Genomic DNA, 16,457 nt, shown 5'->3' with positions numbered 1-16,457 from the left:
TCAGCATGTTCCTTGAGGACTGACTCAAACCTAGCCATGGCAGGTGGTGTCTGCGGACCGCCTCTGAGAGTCAGTGCAGTGTCTGCGGACCGCCTCTGAGAATCAGCTCTCCCGAGGCGCGGGGCGACACCCCCAGCAGCCTTGCCTCACACTGCCTTTGATGAAGAAAAGCACCTCTAGACCGGCTGAAAGCTTTAATCCAGAACCTGCCCTCCTCCCACAGCACCAGAGTAGAGGGCACAGCACGGAATGTTCAGAAGCCTGCTGCCAACGGCACAGGAGGCCCATGCCACTGTGAGGGAAATTAAGGCCGAGAGCCTCGGCGCAGGTGGAACTGCGTAGGCCTGAGGAACACTTGCATTTTTCCAGTTGTGCCTTGATGGTGTCATACCTGAATTATCACCTTGTGATCATCTTTGCAGGACTGGGGTTTTGTAAGAGTGTTAACAGCAAGGCCTGAACCCCTTTTCCTCCAGCTATGGCTTTCTCAGGGTCTGACTTTTAGGCCTCGATATACACTAAGGCCACACATAGGAGACAGGTACTGACCTGGAGGAACACAGGTGATTTTTCCCCAACTGGAAAGAGGACCAGTGTCCTGAAAACGTCTTTGGGGAAGGAAAAGAAAAAAACAAACGGGTCTCCAAACGGATTGCCTGGATCTAACTCTGCTAGGAGTCTACAGCTGCCTGAGCCCTCACCTTGACGGAGGAGCAGAAGGATAAAGAAAACTCTCAGCTGGGTCGCTGGGCTTCCATTCAGTTCTAAAGGATGTGTGCGGAGCTGGAAGTCTCTAGTGGCTTCTGGTCCTTGGTTCAGAAACAGCATCCATGAAGCTGCCAGGTGTGGGGATAGTTCCAGTGGGGACCACTTTCCAGCAGAACCCTCGTCCAAATGGCTGTGGGTAGAAGCCAAGGGACAAGAGAACAGGAATCTCCAAGGGCTGACACGACCCCTTGTGCAAGGGGAGCTGTGGACAGGCCCATCTGACAACGGGTACAAGGAACTTGCACAGTTGCTAACTCTGATGTGTCTAAAAAAGCGAGTTGCAGACCATGGAATGTGTGTTCTCTGAGTGCATCCTGGCCTTCACGCATGACAGCCTCGCCTTGATCACTATCCTGAATTGTCTAGTTCGTGCCGCGCTGATGACCAGGATGGTCATATGAAGCTGGACTAAGACCATTGGCCCAGTGGCCTCTGAAGTGGCAACTGGGCTGGTCCAGGGAGGCTGGGTAGGACTGGGCTCTGGGATGATGTTCCCAGGGTTGAGGTGATTTGGGGCTTGGATCCTCTCCAGCCTGCCTAGTCGGCTTGCCCTAGCCTTGCCTGCTCAGCCAGCTGGGCCCGGCAGTCCAGCAGGTCATCTCGGAGGCGGGCGATGTCCTCTGTGTGCTGGGCTAGTGTGCGATTCAGCTGGTCCATGTGGCCCCACAGGCCCTCCCTCAACCTAAGAGGCTCGGTGGGCAAGCTGTCCAGGCTGGCAGCCAGCAGGCCGAGCCTCCTGCACATGCCCTCCACTTGGGCCACCCGCTGGTCGAAGTGGCCCACGGCACGCTGGAGTTCTTGGGCTGTGTCCTGGCAGCGGCTCAGCCCCCTGGCCACATTGGCCATGCCAGCCTTGAGATGTGCCAGCTCCCCCCGCAGGTTCAGGGTCTGCCTGTGGCCAGCCTGGAGCCTTGAGCCTTGGCTGCTGACCTGCTCCTGGATGGTGTGGACTTCAGCCTCCACCTTGCGTTCCCGCTCATCCAGAGATGTGTTGGCAGCCAAGAAGGCATCAGAGTACTGGCTGACAGAGTCACTGAGGCCCGTGAGTGACTTGCTCACTGAGTTCAGGTTGACCTTCAGTAGAGTGATTTCACCTTGGAGTGAGCTGCCTGTCCCTTCTGCTAGCTGCCCCTGGACTTCAGCCACAGTGCCATTGAGTTGCTGTAGCAGAGCTGTGTGGCTGGCCACCTGGTGTAGGAGGGCCTCGCTCCGGCTCTTCCAGGCCTTCACCTCCGACACGAGGTTGTCCAGGGTGGCTGAAGTGGTACTGGGGGTGCATGAGGTCTCCAAGGAGATCAATCGTTGTTCTAGCACGGCCAGCTCTGTGGGCACAAGGGGCCGCATGGACCTGTCCAGTGGGACGCTGTCATGGTTTAGCTCTCCGATTAATGTTGCCAGGCGCTCCTCTAGGTTCTGCACACGCTCTTCTAGCATGGACCCGAAGCCACCCACACCCCAGCCCCCCATCTCCATCCTCAGACAGCAGCTCCTCGCTCCATTCTCTGTCCCATTGAGGGTCTCCAGGCCCTCAAGCAGCCCATCCACACCTCCCTCAAGCATGGCAGCAGAGAGCTGGTCAAGCTCATCCCTGGTTGGGGTGCCGGGGCCCTTGTGGGCCTCCACAACTGCCCTCAGGTTCTTCTCAAGGCTGTCCACACGGGCACTGACCAAGGCCAGCTGGCTGCAGCAACCGCCCCCACCAGCCACACTCAAGCCTTGCAGCTGAGTGCCCAGCTGTGACAGCTCCCGGCGCAGGGCCAGCTCCCGGCCATCGAGGCTCTGGTGTAGCCGCCGGCTGGCCGCCTGGCCCTCCTCACACTGTTGCCGAACCTCCTGCACCCGTAGGTCACACTCACTCTGGATACCTTGCAGCTTCTGCTCGAAGCCATCCAGGAGGCTCCCCCAGAGTCGCTGCAGCCGTTGGTCCACATATTCCTCCAGCAATACCAGGGAGGTCAGCGGGGATGGCGGGGCTTCCCGCAGCTGCTGCAGGTGGGCCTCATGGCCAAGGGCAAGTCCATGCACCTCATCTAGCAGCTGCACCTTGGTCTGCAGCGTGTTGCTCACTTCTGTTACCTTGCTCAGGATCTCACCAAGGGGAGGCGTGAGTGGTCCTCCTGCTCTGTCTGCTGGATTCACATGCCCCTCAGGGATGACATCAAAGCCCACAGGGGCAGCAGGAACCCTGGGGACTGCAGTTTTCTTGTTGGGGTCCACATGGCTGGCCACTAGGCCACTGAGGGTACTATATGCTTGTGCCAGGCGCTGAACATCACCCTCCAGGCGTTCCAGGCGCTCGCCAAACAGCCCTAGGCCTTTCCTTCCTGGAAAGAGGATGAGAGATCTCAGGAGTATCAATGGTCTGGCCCTCTCAGGGTATTACATTCCCAAGAGACTTCCTGTTCTAGGCCTACATTTTCATTGGGCACAACTTCCCATCTGCATACTCCTGTGAGACACAGGCTCCCCAACCCTGCCAGACCTCGAAACTTGGGTCTGTCCCCTCCCTGCCCCTGTCACCACCCAAGAGACCTGGGTACCTTGGAGGGTATCCAGAGTCAGACTCACCGTGGGGATTAGGGTCTGCTTGGCTGTGAGGAGGGGGCCTGGGACCTGAGCCCACCTGCCCTGAGGGAATCTGGGGTTCAGGATTCAGCCGGGGTGGGGTGGCCCCATGATCCGTGAGGTGCTCGGGGCAGCTTTCTCCAGTGAGGCCAGGGCAGCAACGCCAGGTGAGTTCTGTCACTGTCTTGTAGCCAACCTTGTATTTGGGTCTGAGCACCGTTCGGTACCTGAGCCAGGGAGTGAGAGAGCAGGATCTTACACCTGTAGGCTGAGTCCTGTCCCCTGGTGGGCATTTGGGGTCAACCTCAGATGCCTGCATAAAGTTTGTTTCTTTCCCCACCTCCACACCACCCCAGGGGTTTTCTGTTTTTGGTGCTGAAGGTGACAGAGTAGTGTGGTGGGGGCAGGCCTTCCAGGGACTCTAAGGCCACTGAGTGGAGGATGTAGGTAGGAACCCCATCCATCCTGTTTGCTTGGGCAGAAGTCTAGCAAAGATTGAGCGCCAATGCTCCCAAGACCACGTGGACCCTTTTTAGTTCATGTTGCCACAAGAAATTCCACTTGAGCCCCAAGTAGTACCCTAGAGAACAAAGCCCCAAGCCCTGCCCTGTGGATGGGAAGGAGTATTGCCCTGGAGCTGAGGCTGCTGGTCCCTCCCACTGTCTTGCAGCCATTCTTGACTCCCACTAGCCCTTTGTAGGTCCGTCCACTCCTCTTAGCCTATTCTAGGACTCCAGCTCTGGTCTCAGGCTGGTGGGAGGGCACCCCTGATTTTCAGCAGAGAGGGGAAGACCTAAACGTACAGAAGAGCTCACCAGGGACCCCTCCTCACCTGTTCACCCTCTGACATAGTGGAGAACAGATCTATTTCCAGATGCGCACATGGGCCTCTCCAAGTGCAAACCTGTGCATCCTGTCTCTGGGCAACACCCCCGCCCATGCCGCCTGCCTGTCTGGCCTAAGCCCCAGCCCTCTGGCTCCCCCTCTCGTGGTCACCACAGCCCTCCTTGGATCTGCCCTGCCCCCCCACCTCGTGGCATCCACCACCGCCTGAGTGACCCCTGGTTCTCCCCCTCCTCCACCCTCTGCCTCTGTCCCTTCCTCTTAGCTGGGTGCTGCTTCTTCCCTTTCCACATGCCCCTCATCCTCCTGTGGCTGATCCCCTGCCACAACTTCAAAACCTAGGGGATCTGGGGCCTTGGTCCCATCTCATGCTCAGGTGAGCGGTGTGAAGTGCCGGGGCTGCAGCACTGGTGGTTTTGCTCCCCGCTGCAGGCAGAAATGGGGCTCATGCTCGGGGCTCCCAAGCGCGTGGGTGGGGGTGCACTCACGTGACTGTCCCGGGGCACTTGGGCCCCCATCCACACTGCCGGAACTCAGCTTTTATGTAGCTCTCTGCTCCCTCCTGTAGGACGCAGGTCACATTCCTGTGCATAACATAGGCACAGAGGGCCCTAGGAGGGAAAGCGGCCTCCTGGAATATCTGGCCTGAGTCAGGCCCACTGAGGCCCCTACCCTCTATCCTCTACCTGTTGGTCTCAGTGGGTACCAGACTCCCATTTCTTTCTATCTTCTCCTTGTCCCTGAAAGACAGGGCCCTTGCCTGGAATCCACAATACTCTGGGCCCGGCCCAGCTCCACTGCTGACATTCTGACCTTTGCATCCTCAGAGGCTGCCACTGGGCTTGGAGCCATACCAAACTAGAACCCTGGTATGGCTGCCCTCCCAGCCTGGGGAAGAGACCACCCTGGATTCTCCCTCAAGCGCCTGCCACACCTCCCAGCCTCCACCTCCTTCACTGGTTCCAAATGCCTCATCTGTGCCTGTGAAGTTCTGAGACCCCAACTTAGTGGCTCCCTGGAGATCAAGCTTCTCCTCTTTCCTCCCCGTGATGATCAGACCAGGTCTTGCGCCTCCTCCAGGAAGCCTGCTTGGTCTGAGGCGCCCTAGCACGCTGCGTGTTGGCTATGGGCTGAGCACTCTCCCACAACACCGCTCGAGTTCAAGGGCCCGAGCGGACCACTGAGGCCGCCTGCCACTTCCAGAATACCGGACTGGGACTCCGGTACCTCCACCAGCTCTGTGGCCTCCACCAGCTCGGGGCTCCCTAGGGGTTGCTAGGACCGGGGTCGCCTCAGGAAAAGGAGCGGAGATCCGGGTGCACGGCTCCATCTCCTACCCTGAGGAGCAGAGGAGAGATGGGAGGCCTCGGCGGTGCGGGGAAGCCCCGCGTGCTCCCCGCGTGCTCCCCCGCGCAGACCGCCCTTGCTCCGCTCCCTCCACCTGGCCCGCTGCGCCCACAGTTTGCACTCTGCCTAGCTGGAAAATGTTACTTCGCTGGAAAGGTTTCCGCGGGCACTGCCAGGATCTCAGCCGCCGCTCCAGGCCCCCTTGGTTTAGTTTTCTTCGCCAGCCCCGCTGCCTCCTGGAGCACGGCGCGCCCGCCCCGGCACGGGCTCAGTCCGGACACCGCCCCTCCACGCCGCGGCCTCTGGTGCCCCGGGCCTCGATGGCCCACGAGGGTCTGCGCAGGTGGGAGAGGCGGCGCTCGCTACCCCGTCCCTCCCGCTTCCCGCCGCACGGCCCGCGCTTACTTGTGCGGCCCCGGGCGCAGCCGGGGGCGCCATCCCGTCGTGTAGAGGCTGTAGCGGGCGGCGCTGGGCGGGACCGGCCGAGCCAGGAGCGGCGTGCCCTTGCCCTGCGCCCCCGAGAGCAGCGCCGCGACGGCGCACAGCCAGACCGGCAGGCGGCGGCGACCCATCGCGGCCACCGCGTCTCCACCTGGCCCCGGACGGTGGCCCCCGTGAGTGTGCGCCCGCCACGCCGACACCTCAGCTCTCCGGCCGGCTTCCCACAGCCCCTCGCGGCCCCCGAAACTCGCTCACTTAGCCGCCTGGCGCTTCGCGGTGGCTGCGTCCCGCCGAGTGGCCGGCGCTGCTCGTGGCTGGGGCCGCAGAGGGGAGGCGGGAGGCGGGCTCTGCGCGGATTAGCATAAACTTGGGCCCGCGCCGCCGCTCTCCCCCGCCAGCCCCCTCCTCCCCCGCCAGCCCCTTGCCCCAGCTCGGAGCTGGCGCCCAAGGGGCCGTCTGAAAGCAAGAGTTAAGAAGGGGACAGCCCCGGGTGGCGGGCGCAGGCCGCCGCGCCCTCGGAGGCCCCCCGACACGCCCAGCTACTACCTCTATCGCTGGCTCACGGATACCAGAGGAGAGGCAGAGATGCTGACCCCTTGGGTCGGCCTGGGTAACGGGCTCTCAAGGTACAACAAGATGCTCTGGGCTTAAAAGTCCGCGTGCACTCAGGGGCCAGGGCTCCCGAGCCTAGATGTTCCTGTTTTGGGGCGTACCAGCACCACACCCCATCATCTTCTTGGACTTGACCCCAGACTGTCCCTGTTGATTGGCTGCCTCTGTCTCCTCGCTCATCATTGTTTGGGGTGAGAACGAGATCTGATAAGCCCCTACTCCTCTCCCCAGCAGCCTGTGCAACCCAGTTTGGTGGCCAGGCCGCCCCTCTGCTTCTCTGATGGGACCAGTGCTGTTCCAGTCTCCATGGGATGCAGATGCCCATCGTCTCTCGGGCTCAGACAAAAATGCTCTGCTTCTCCCCCAGGGCTCTGGCTCCGGCTTGTTACCAGCATTTGGATGAAGAAAACGTTCAGGTCTTGGCTGTCTTAAGCCAGTCTTCCTTCCTATTTCACTTCTGAGATTTACTGAGCATCCAAGAGTTGTCTTTTGCAGTCATCCTCATTCAACACGATCTTGTTAACTTTCCAATCTGTCAGGCGCCTTTGGAATCCTGATTCTGTCACTCAGCGGAGTGGCACTTCCTGTCTTGGTCTCATCTCCACGGGTGCCTGCAGCCATGTGTCTTCACGCAGGTGGCTGGCTGGAGTATAGAATTATAGGACTCTTGGCCTGTCTGGACAGACCTTTGTAAACCAACTTTGAGAGGTGAATAAACAGCTTTGGGGTAAGGTGATGGTACACAGATATAAAAGGGGCAGCTCTGAAGCCCCCCTCCATGCCCTGTCCTTCTTCCAGCCTCAGTGGCTTCTGAGTTCCTGGGCACAGATACCCGACCAAAGCCAGACTGGTTGTCTTTCTCCTGGGCTTTGAAATTGTGGGACAGAGGTTGAAGGGAATCCAGCTTCCAGGTGTGGATTTCATTAATTTCCTAGGGTTGTAGTAACAACCGCAAATTCAGAGGCTTAAAACAACAGAAACTTATTGTCCCCTAATTCTGGAGTATATAAGTCAGCATCAAGGTGTCAGCTGGGCCACATTCCCGTCCTTTCTTGCGAAGAATCTGCTTGCCTCTTCCAGCTTCTGGTGGCTCCTGGCAATCCTTGGAATTCTTTGGTTCGTAGCTGTATCACTCCAACCTCCCCCTGCTCTATCTGCACATGGCGACCTTCACTGCTTTTTCCTCTGTGTGTCCTTTTCTAAATTCAGCGGTCACTGGATTTAGGGCCCATCCTAACCTTATCCTAAGTAACTATATTGGTAAAGCTCCTATTTTCAAGGAAGGTCACATGCTGGAATTCCAGGGGATGTGAACTTTGCGGGCAAGGGCTCTGTTCAGTCCCCTACAGGGGCCTTTGCGGGTAGTGAGAGGACCACGGCACACTGAAGCCACGGCTCTGCAGGGGTTTCAGGGACCTGAGATGGAGGCTTGGCCAGGGAGAGGAGAGTTGAGAGGGGGCTGTGGAACTCAGGCTGAAATATACACTCATCTGGTGACAAGCCATGGCTTTCCCTGGCTGCTTCCAATTGTCTACCATTTGAGCTCGTTTGACTGGATTAGGCAAGCAAATGATGCTTAAAGGAGTCTTGCACCCTACCTACGCCCCCTTGGAATGTTCTCTTCTATAACTGTGAACAGAGATGCTATGAGTCATTTTGCTGGGGGCAGATACATAGTATCCATAACATGTTCTTGATCTTGTAACCACTAACTTTCTGGTTTGCAGACAGATATCTGAGGGGGAAAGGAATAGAGCTCGGCTCCTCTTCAGAGGCTGGTTTCTGACTGCTTGGCAGCACCGCCCAGCTGGTTCTGGGAGAAATCTCCCCCACCCCAGAAGCTGTGATCTTTTTCCAAGGGGTCCCACCCCTTCCTTTCACTCCCTTCCCCAGCCCCAGATGTGGGGCCCACAACTCACAGGAAGGAGGCTGGACCCTGCTTGAAGTGGGAAATGTCTATGTAACAGGGGGCTGGAAGGACAGCTAGACTCCACCTCCCCCTTTCCCAGGTGGCTGACATCAAAACCATGTTCCCTCTTTAATTGGAACAGTTTGGGGAGCCAGGGCCTGGGCCCCATCCTGGTGGAGGCGGAGGATGTCAGCAGAGGGTGATGCTTAGGGTCTTGGCTAGATGCAGCCAGAGCCTGGGGTCTCCCCGTGGGTGATGAGGCCACTTCGCATCTGCCAGACAGGAAACCTAGGGAGGCCAGCAGCAGGGGAGGGAGGCAGACAGTCATGTTCTTCCTGCCTTAGACTGGAGTTTCTCCACCTGGATAGAGACAGGCGAAGGGGCCACACACAGGAACAGCGTTTGGCCCACCCTCCACTCCTCTGTCACTGGTATGCATGCACACACACACATACTTTCGTGGTCTTCACTGCCCCGTGACAGATGTAGCGTGTCTTTCCTTAGGAGAACTGGAGGATGACACAACCATCCTGCATGGACATAAGAGTAAAGTTTTGCATTTACAGTCCATCCCTGGCCCAGTAGAGACACATGACAGAACCTCTGCTTCCTGCCTTTCTTTGTGGGCCTCTTGGAGCAGAAGGAAAGAATTAGCTCCTAGGGGCAGAGAAAATTCGGGTTCCTGGAAGATGCTTGCTTGGCAGTAAGCGAGCACTGGGCCCTGGCGCTTGGCACCCCATGTGTCTGGGATGCCCCTTCCCTGCCTCCATGCTTCTCAAAATTGAGGTTCCACTCCCCTCTCCAGGTTCCTTTCACTTCACCTAGGCTTTGTCTCAGCTCTTTTATCCAGGGCTCACCACACAAGAACACACGCTTTTATGGAATGTAGTTCTCCTAAAGAGACGGAAATAGAAAGCACTGACTCTGCCAGTTTTCTGGCAGATGAGCCTTCTGCTGCTCAGAGAAACTCAGCCCCTGCTCCCCTTGGTCCAGTCGGTGGTACCAGCGGCCGTGAGGTACAGGCTGCACACACTATCCAGCCCCTGGTCCCTGTTCACCACCCCTCACCGGTCTCCTTTTTCCAAGAGTATACACCTGGGCATCCTTGCCCATGAGGCCACCTTTGGGAGTTCTGGGCAGGAGTGCTGTGTCCAATCCCAGCATGCTCAAAGCACACTCAGCATTTTATTCCAAGTGCACCATCAAAGAAAGGTGACTTCCAAATCCACGTGAGTTTCTAAGGCAGCTGTGTACAGTAACCTCTTCCAACTGGACAAAAGTGTGGCTTGTCCAGAACCCTGGAGTGGGGAGGCAGACACACAGTCTGAAAGTGAGGGCCAGAGAGTCCACAAATCATAAAAACTAGATTCTATTAAGCTCTGATAGGCTTCTATTGAGTGAGAGTGGCTTAGAAGCAATTTAAAAATTGTGCAGTGCTGATGGGTTCTCAGTGTGGACATATGCAAACCAGATGCAACCATGATGCAAATTATATGCAAAATATATGTGTGGGCCTCCCAACTACTGCAAACGCCAGATGTGACCCTTGGGGATTTTGAGTTCAGCTGAGCCCAGTTTCAGGACAGAGAGATGACCTGTACTCACCAGCCTCTTACAGTGGGCAGAAAAAACTAAGCTACCAGATCCTCTATGCTTTGTGGGGAAGAAATCAGGCAGGGAGACATTCAGAGTTTGAATCCCAGGTCTTCCACTTATAGTTGCATGCCCAACCTGGAGTCCTGTCACTCCTTTGAGCTTCTGTTTTCCTATCTGTAAAATGAATATTATAAGGGATAGATGAGATCTTTGGCTAAAGCTCCCATCTACATGGAACATAGCAGAAGTTCAATGAGTAGGCCAGGGTTCAGCATAGAGCCCTTCCCTGGAGACTGAATGTCTTTCTGGACCCTACAGTGGTAACTGTGCCCCCTCTGGCTGTGGGCAGGACCATGTAGCCGGGGGATGCCAGCGTTGGATGAGCCAGGAGTTCACATACTTCTCACCCATTCAGAAATCTGTTAGACGTCTTCCTCAAAGGAGGCTTCAGGTACATATCCCAGCCCACCTTTACCTGGGCAGTTACGCTCTCCTGTCTTTTCTGTTCACTATAAGTACGATAACTGCGGCTACTCACATCTGCCTCTGGTGCTGTGAATCACCCCGGCTGATGGCAGCCACCAATCCTGAGAAGGTATGAACCTCCCACCCCATAGCCAGTGACTGGCTGATACAGGGACACAAAGGCTTCTTCTTCACCCCAGCGGACAGCTCAGAAGTGTGGTTTATATTGCAGAGCCCTTGGATCAGGCTCTACTTAGACTTTACCTGACATGCGTTCCCCCATGTGCCTTTTTTCTCCTGCCCACCTCCTCACATATGGATTTCCCCTGACAGCCACCCCTGCCCTTAACAAATCTCTTGAACCCAGACCCCTGTCTCAGGCTCCACTTCTAGGGAACCGAAGCCCAGACAGGGAGGCAGACCTGCAAGCAAAGGGGTCAGTGGACATAATACAAAGGGCCACAGGATGGTGTGTCCTCAGGAGACAGGCTGGCTAGATGCCTGAGCTTGGGGAGAGTCAGAGGGTGCATCATGAGACAGGCCACTCCAGACTTGACCATGTGGAGTGTCATGGCATAGAGGCAGGAGGGAACTTAGTGTGTTTAGAGAAGACGATAGCACTCTGGGTGGCCCAGACCCCAGCAGAGGTCGGCAGGAACCAGACAAGAGGGGACTTGAATCCATTAGTGAGGGGTATGGACTTATAGACCCTTGTTCTGCATGCAGAACTCCCCGAAAAACTTCATGTGGCTGCTGCTGCATGGAGCAGGTATAGGAGTGGGGGACCAACGGGGCAGCCGCTGCAGCGGTCTGCCACCAGGCCAACAGGGACTCAGGGTGGGGAGCAGGGCTTTCAGAACAAAGGGCTGGTGGCTGATTTGGATGGTGTCTGGAGGATGGCAGGCAGAGGGGAAACAAAGCATTAGGCCTGGGGTAGGAGCGGCCCATGTGTTCAAATTCAGGGAGTAGGGCTGGGGTCTGCATTCCCTGTGCCCTCTACAGCCAGAGCCAAGCTGAGCCTTGAGCTGGGAGGCCTTGGGAAGGCAGCTGCTGACAAAGGGTGTTTGGCTCGGTCGGTCTGAGTCCAGTGGGGGCTGGAGCTGCTCCTGCTGGAGGGGCTGGGGTCTGGGCCTGTCTAGGACAGGGATGGGAAAAGGCTACAGGAGCAGTAGAGCTGCCCAGGACCTGGGGCGAGTGTGTGTGTGTGTGTGTGTGTGTGTGTGTGTGTGTGTGCATGCACACACACACACCTAGACAAGGCCCTGGGAAGGGCTCCCACCCACTCTCCTCTAACTCTTCTATTCACAGGCACTACAGTAAAAACCACACAGGATTACCCGCTGGTGATGGAGGCGGTGCAGCAGGCATGCGATGGGCGGGCATAGAGAGGCCAAAACAGGATACCCTCTCGGGGGAGGGAAGGGCTAGTCGTTGCCATGGAAAGCTCACGCTTGGACAAGCAGAGCCTGACCTTCACCCAGACACTGTCCTTATCGCAGACCTGCTCTGCTGTGACTTCTTAATCCGCTGGGACATTTGCTGGGCACCTTCTTGGTACAGGAAGCACAGAGAAGCTGGCCCCAGGGTGCGAGACTGGGAGGGGAGGAGGTGGATGAGAGTTGGGAGAAGCCCCAGGAAGAGGCAGCGGGGCCTGCCTGGAGAGAGAGGGGGTCTGGGAGTGGGAAGCATGCTCGTCAGAGGGAAGGGCTCAGGCAGGGACACTGCCACCGGGAAGGGTTGTGTGCAGGGTGAGGGATGGGGAGGCAGGGGAAGAGATGCACGGAAATGCCTGGTGTCTAGCCCCCGTGAGTCTGCTCGAGACCACTTCCGACACACCACTGCCCATGTCCTGTCCCTGTGCTGAGCTCGCCTCCAGTCTGGACCTGGATGAGGCCATTTCCTGGCCATGCTTGCTGAATGGATGAACCATGGGTTTCAGAAAGGTCACTGTAGTCAGTGGGTCACTCTGTAGTAAATGGGTCACTCACACCCATGAGGAGGGTGCTCTAGGCCAGCTGGTGCTGGGATCCCAGCAGGAGCTGTTGGAGACAGAGTGGGTGGGCATTCTGGAGAGAGAGTGCCAGGGTCAGGGCTAAGGTCAGAGTCATGGCCCCAACCCTGGCAGGGCTCCAGCGACTGCCTCATGCTTCAGAGGAGATGATGTATTTGGTATCCACTCAAAAGGGTACTCTGCCGGGCCCGACCACTCTGACCCCCACCCTCTAGCAGCCCAGCCTTTTTCTTTAGCCTGGGTCCCACCTACCTGCTCTTGCCACCCACCGTGTGACCTTTGGGGCCTTCCCCAGGCTAAGCCTGTGGACCAGGAGCGCCCACATTCCTGGCCTTGCTAGCACTGGCTGGCAGCCTGCTGTTTTTGGAAAGAGTGGACAGGAGGCCGTCACGGGTGAGACTTGACTCTTCCCTTCTGTCCTGTGCAATGGGGGCTGTGCTGGATGGTGTGCTCCAGCACCGTCCTCCCTGGCTGTATTTCATCCCCACATATATTGTCCTATCCTGCCTCCACCCCCACCCGAGTCCCTGGTCTCATGCAGGTCCCAGCTGCCACCATGGAGGAGGACAACAAGATGAGCAGCCGCCGTGCCAGTCAGAAGGCCATACTGGCGCCCACGCTGCAGGCCAGGGCCTCTGCTCATGGGGAGGATGGAAGGGAGCAGAAAGCAGCCAGAGAGATTAGGAAGCCTGGTGACTCGTGAGGGTTTCCAGGACGACTCCTGGTTTCTGATTTGGGGGCCCTTTTGGTAAGATGAGAAAAGAGGGGTGGCACAAATTTGGAGGGCAGTCAGGTTGAACTGTAGGCTATCCATGGATAACCCAGAGGAAAAGGATATCTGGGGGCAGGAGGACATGTCCATGCTTGGGTGTTCATTTGGGTGCTACTGCTTCCTAGCTCAGGAGATCTTGGGTGTGCTTAGCACAGCCCTCTAGTGGAAGATTAGGAAGTCTACTCCATGTGCATCTCACTGGGGTCCAGGGCTCCTTCTGGAGCATCAGTGGTTGGCTGGCGGTCTCGCTGATCTACCTCTCTCTTCCCAGATAACCAGCGAAGACCTGGTCAGAGAGCATGAAGGGTCTATCAGGCAAACCAGGCAGCTGGCTGCTGCCTCTAGGCTGTCCCTCCCTATTCGGTGGCCTGGCACTTCCCAGGCAGCTGCTGTCCACTGCCCGCGCTTTCAGCTTTGGGTCCCTGGCAGGCCCTCACTCCTCACCCCTTCTTCCCAGCCTCTGTCTTGGCTGAGCTTCCTTCCCAGGGGTCCTCCCTCTCCTCTCCCCAAGACCTCATTCTTCTTTGCCATAATCAGGAAGAACCTCAACTGCTCTTCAAGCCCCAACTGGAGCCCAAATTGTCAGCAACAGAGAAAAGGGCGCTCCTTACCTTGAGGGCTCTGACTTGAAGCACTCATATGCCAGTCAGGCCAGCCTTCCTGGCAAGAGCGGGGAGATGTCTCTGTTCCTCTTCGGGGAGGCTCGCCTTCTTCAGAACAGGCCTGGGCTCAGGATTTCTAATGCAGTGGAAGATGGAGACAAATAAAAAAATTTTCATTACAAAAACAAGACGAATATGCAAAAACCATACCATCTCCCTTATCTGAACCTGGAGAGAAACGAAGCTCACTGGCCAAAGTTAAGATGAAGGAACAAAGCGATGCACAAAAGGGTTGGTGTGGTACATGAAAAAGGCTGGGGACCTTACAGGTGAAAACTGAGGAAAAGGCCTGTGAAGGTTGGAAAGATATGGTCAGAGAAGCAGGAGGAAGGGTACTGGGGGTGGCAGGTGTGGGTGGGGAGAAGGGGTAACACAGACAGACAGACAGACAGACACAGAGACAGACAGAGACAGAGAAATGCAGAAAGAGACAGAGAGCCAAGACAAGAGGGGTTTCCCAGAAACTCAGAGGCTACAGGTGAGGACTTGGACGCTCAGAGGAAAGCCTGGTGCCCTTGGCCTGGGCTGTGCCAGGGTGAGTCAGGGTGAATGGAGGTGCAGGGGTCAAGGGGTGCAGTGGAGGCTGAGGAAGGAGGAGGGAGGGACAAAGTCAAGGGCAGGTGAACGGGAATGAGTGAACTTCAAGAAAGGTGGGAATGCCAGCATGGAAGAGCTGAGATGTTTCTAGACAGAGGCGGGTGAAGCCAAAGAAGGGGAGGCCAGGACTTGGAAGGGAAGGACTCAGACCCAAGGGCCAGCACAGCTGGGGGGCAGAGGCAAGCGGGTGCGGTAGGGGTTGCAGGTGTGGCGGGAAGTACAGATGGCCTTTGCTTCTTTTGTTCCTGTTGTTGTTTACTTCTGTTCCGTTTTTGGGTCTCACTATGTAGCCCAGTGTGGCCTTGAACTCATAGCAATACTTCTGCCTCAGCCTCCTGAATGCTAGGATTACAGGCGTATGTCACCATGCCTGGCGGCCTTTGCTTCTTACCCTAGTTGGGAGGTGGCATTTTCTCCTGAGAATTGGGTAGGGATGGATGGCTATTTAGACGAGGGCCAGAAGAGGTGAGTTTGAAGAAGGGTTACACCCAGTATCTGCAGTGGCTGCAGGGCTGCAAGGACGCAGTTACTACCCACCATCCACAGCCCCCTGCAGCTTAATGGTGGAGACAAAAACATGGCGTATGGGGTATATGCAGGCCTACAGGGGCAGATCTTGGGAGTGTGAGAGAACCCAGAGTGAGGGGGTGGTAAGGATCTGACCAGGTTCCCGGGGGAAACAAATTTAGAGTCAGCAGAATCATGACAAGGTCTTCAAAAACTACCTGAAACCAGATATGGAAATTATGAACCACGACACTATAGTTTGCTTTACGGTTGCCATGCTTTCGTCCTCACCAAACTCCTGTTCAAATTCAGTTGCAAGTGTAATGGTGTTGGGTGGTGGGGCCTTTCAGAATAATTAACGTCTTCAACACTGGATTAGTTCTCTTCGGAAGAGATTAGGTCTCACTAGAGAGTAGGTTGATGTTATAAAGTGCTCCTCTGTCCTCTCCTCTCTTCCAAATGCCCCTGCTTGCTGTTCTTTTTTTTTTTTTTTTTTTTTTTTTTTTGCCATGCATGGAGAAGCACCTGGCCCCGGCCAGAACCACAGCAGATGCCAAAATCATGCTCTTGGACTTTCAGAGCCCTGAGCCAAAGTAAACCTCCTTCCTTTATAAGCTACCCAGTCTCAGGAGTTCAGTTATAACAGAGACTGCACTAAGACAGTGGAAATGAAAAAAAAAAAAAAAAAAAAAAAAAAAAAGTCACACATTTTCAGAAAAAGAAGAAAAAAATAAAGGAAAACAGGAATGTTTGGCAGTAACTCGGCTGGCATTTCCATGTCCCCTCTTTGTCTGGCTGCTGTCCACCTGCCCACCTGCCTGGCTTGTTATTACATGTGCTTGTCACTATTTCCTACTCTTTCATTTTTTGATGCTTTGCCTCGGGTTGCCTGTGGTTTCCATTGGATTAGTGAAGAGCTATCTGTTGCTCTTTTCCACCAAGAACTCACCGGGAATTAAGCAATGGCACAGAGCTTTCCAGAGCTATCAACATCTGGCACCAAAATGAAGCAGGGGGTGAATGATGCTGTTCTAAGCCAGGTGTGCCTTACTGAGTGAAAATAAATGCTGATTCATTTTCTCCATTAAACACACACACACACACACACACACACACACACACACGCGCACACACACACACACACGCGCACACACACACACACGCACACACGCACACGGTTTGGTGCCAGTGATAGGATTTTCGAACCTTTATAATCAGAAGGATTTAGCATTTGGTAACTTTCACCAGTTGTCTGCCATTTAAAAAGTCAGCTGTGGGCTGGGAGTGTAGCTCACGGTAGAGTGCTTGCTTAGGATGCCCAGGGATTCCATCCCCAATGCAGAAAAAAAAAAAAAAAAAAAA

The 16,457-nt window shown here is 56.0% G+C and overlaps 1 protein-coding gene across 3 annotated transcripts; it reads right to left on the bottom strand.

Annotated features, from left to right (window-relative positions):
* Window positions 1-177: 177 nt before the first annotated feature.
* Emilin3 (elastin microfibril interfacer 3) lies at window positions 178-8,995 on the bottom strand. 3 transcript variants are annotated; one of them, XM_005392505.2, is made up of 5 exons: window positions 8,941-8,956; window positions 5,404-5,514; window positions 4,665-4,787; window positions 3,337-3,560; window positions 178-3,092 (listed from the first exon to the last, which is right to left on the bottom strand). In XM_005392505.2, exons 3-5 carry the CDS (start codon window positions 4,766-4,768, stop codon window positions 1,306-1,308), a joined length of 2,115 nt encoding a protein of 704 aa, XP_005392562.1. In that variant the 5' UTR covers window positions 4,769-4,787; window positions 5,404-5,514; window positions 8,941-8,956; the 3' UTR covers window positions 178-1,305. The 3 variants fall into 3 exon arrangements, with proteins under 3 accessions (XP_005392562.1, XP_013373730.1, XP_005392560.1); XM_013518276.1 differs by lacking the exon at window positions 5,404-5,514 and having other exon boundaries at window positions 8,941-8,995; XM_005392503.2 differs by lacking the exons at window positions 5,404-5,514; window positions 8,941-8,956 and adding an exon at window positions 5,929-6,355.
* Window positions 8,996-16,457: the final 7,462 nt, after the last annotated feature.

The sequence above is a fragment of the Chinchilla lanigera genome, unplaced genomic scaffold (genome assembly GCF_000276665.1).
Source record: "Chinchilla lanigera isolate Chin_1 unplaced genomic scaffold, ChiLan1.0 scaffold00044, whole genome shotgun sequence".
Lineage (NCBI taxonomy): Eukaryota > Metazoa > Chordata > Mammalia > Rodentia > Chinchillidae > Chinchilla > Chinchilla lanigera.
The sequence above is the reverse complement of the archived record's forward strand: the minus strand, read 5'-3'. Positions and strand labels throughout refer to the sequence as shown.

Coding starts and splice junctions, on each gene's coding strand:
- Emilin3 (XM_005392503.2), bottom strand. CDS start 6,095: ATGGGTCGCCGCCGCCTGCCGGTCTGGCTGTGCGCCGTCGCGGCGCTG. Junction 4,788..5,928: donor CTGCGCCCGGGGCCGCACAA/GTAAGCGCGGGC, acceptor TTTCCCTCCTAG/GGCCCTCTGTGCCTATGTTA. Junction 3,093..3,336: donor AGCAGACCCTAATCCCCACG/GTGAGTCTGACT, acceptor TCCTCTTTCCAG/GAAGGAAAGGCCTAGGGCTG.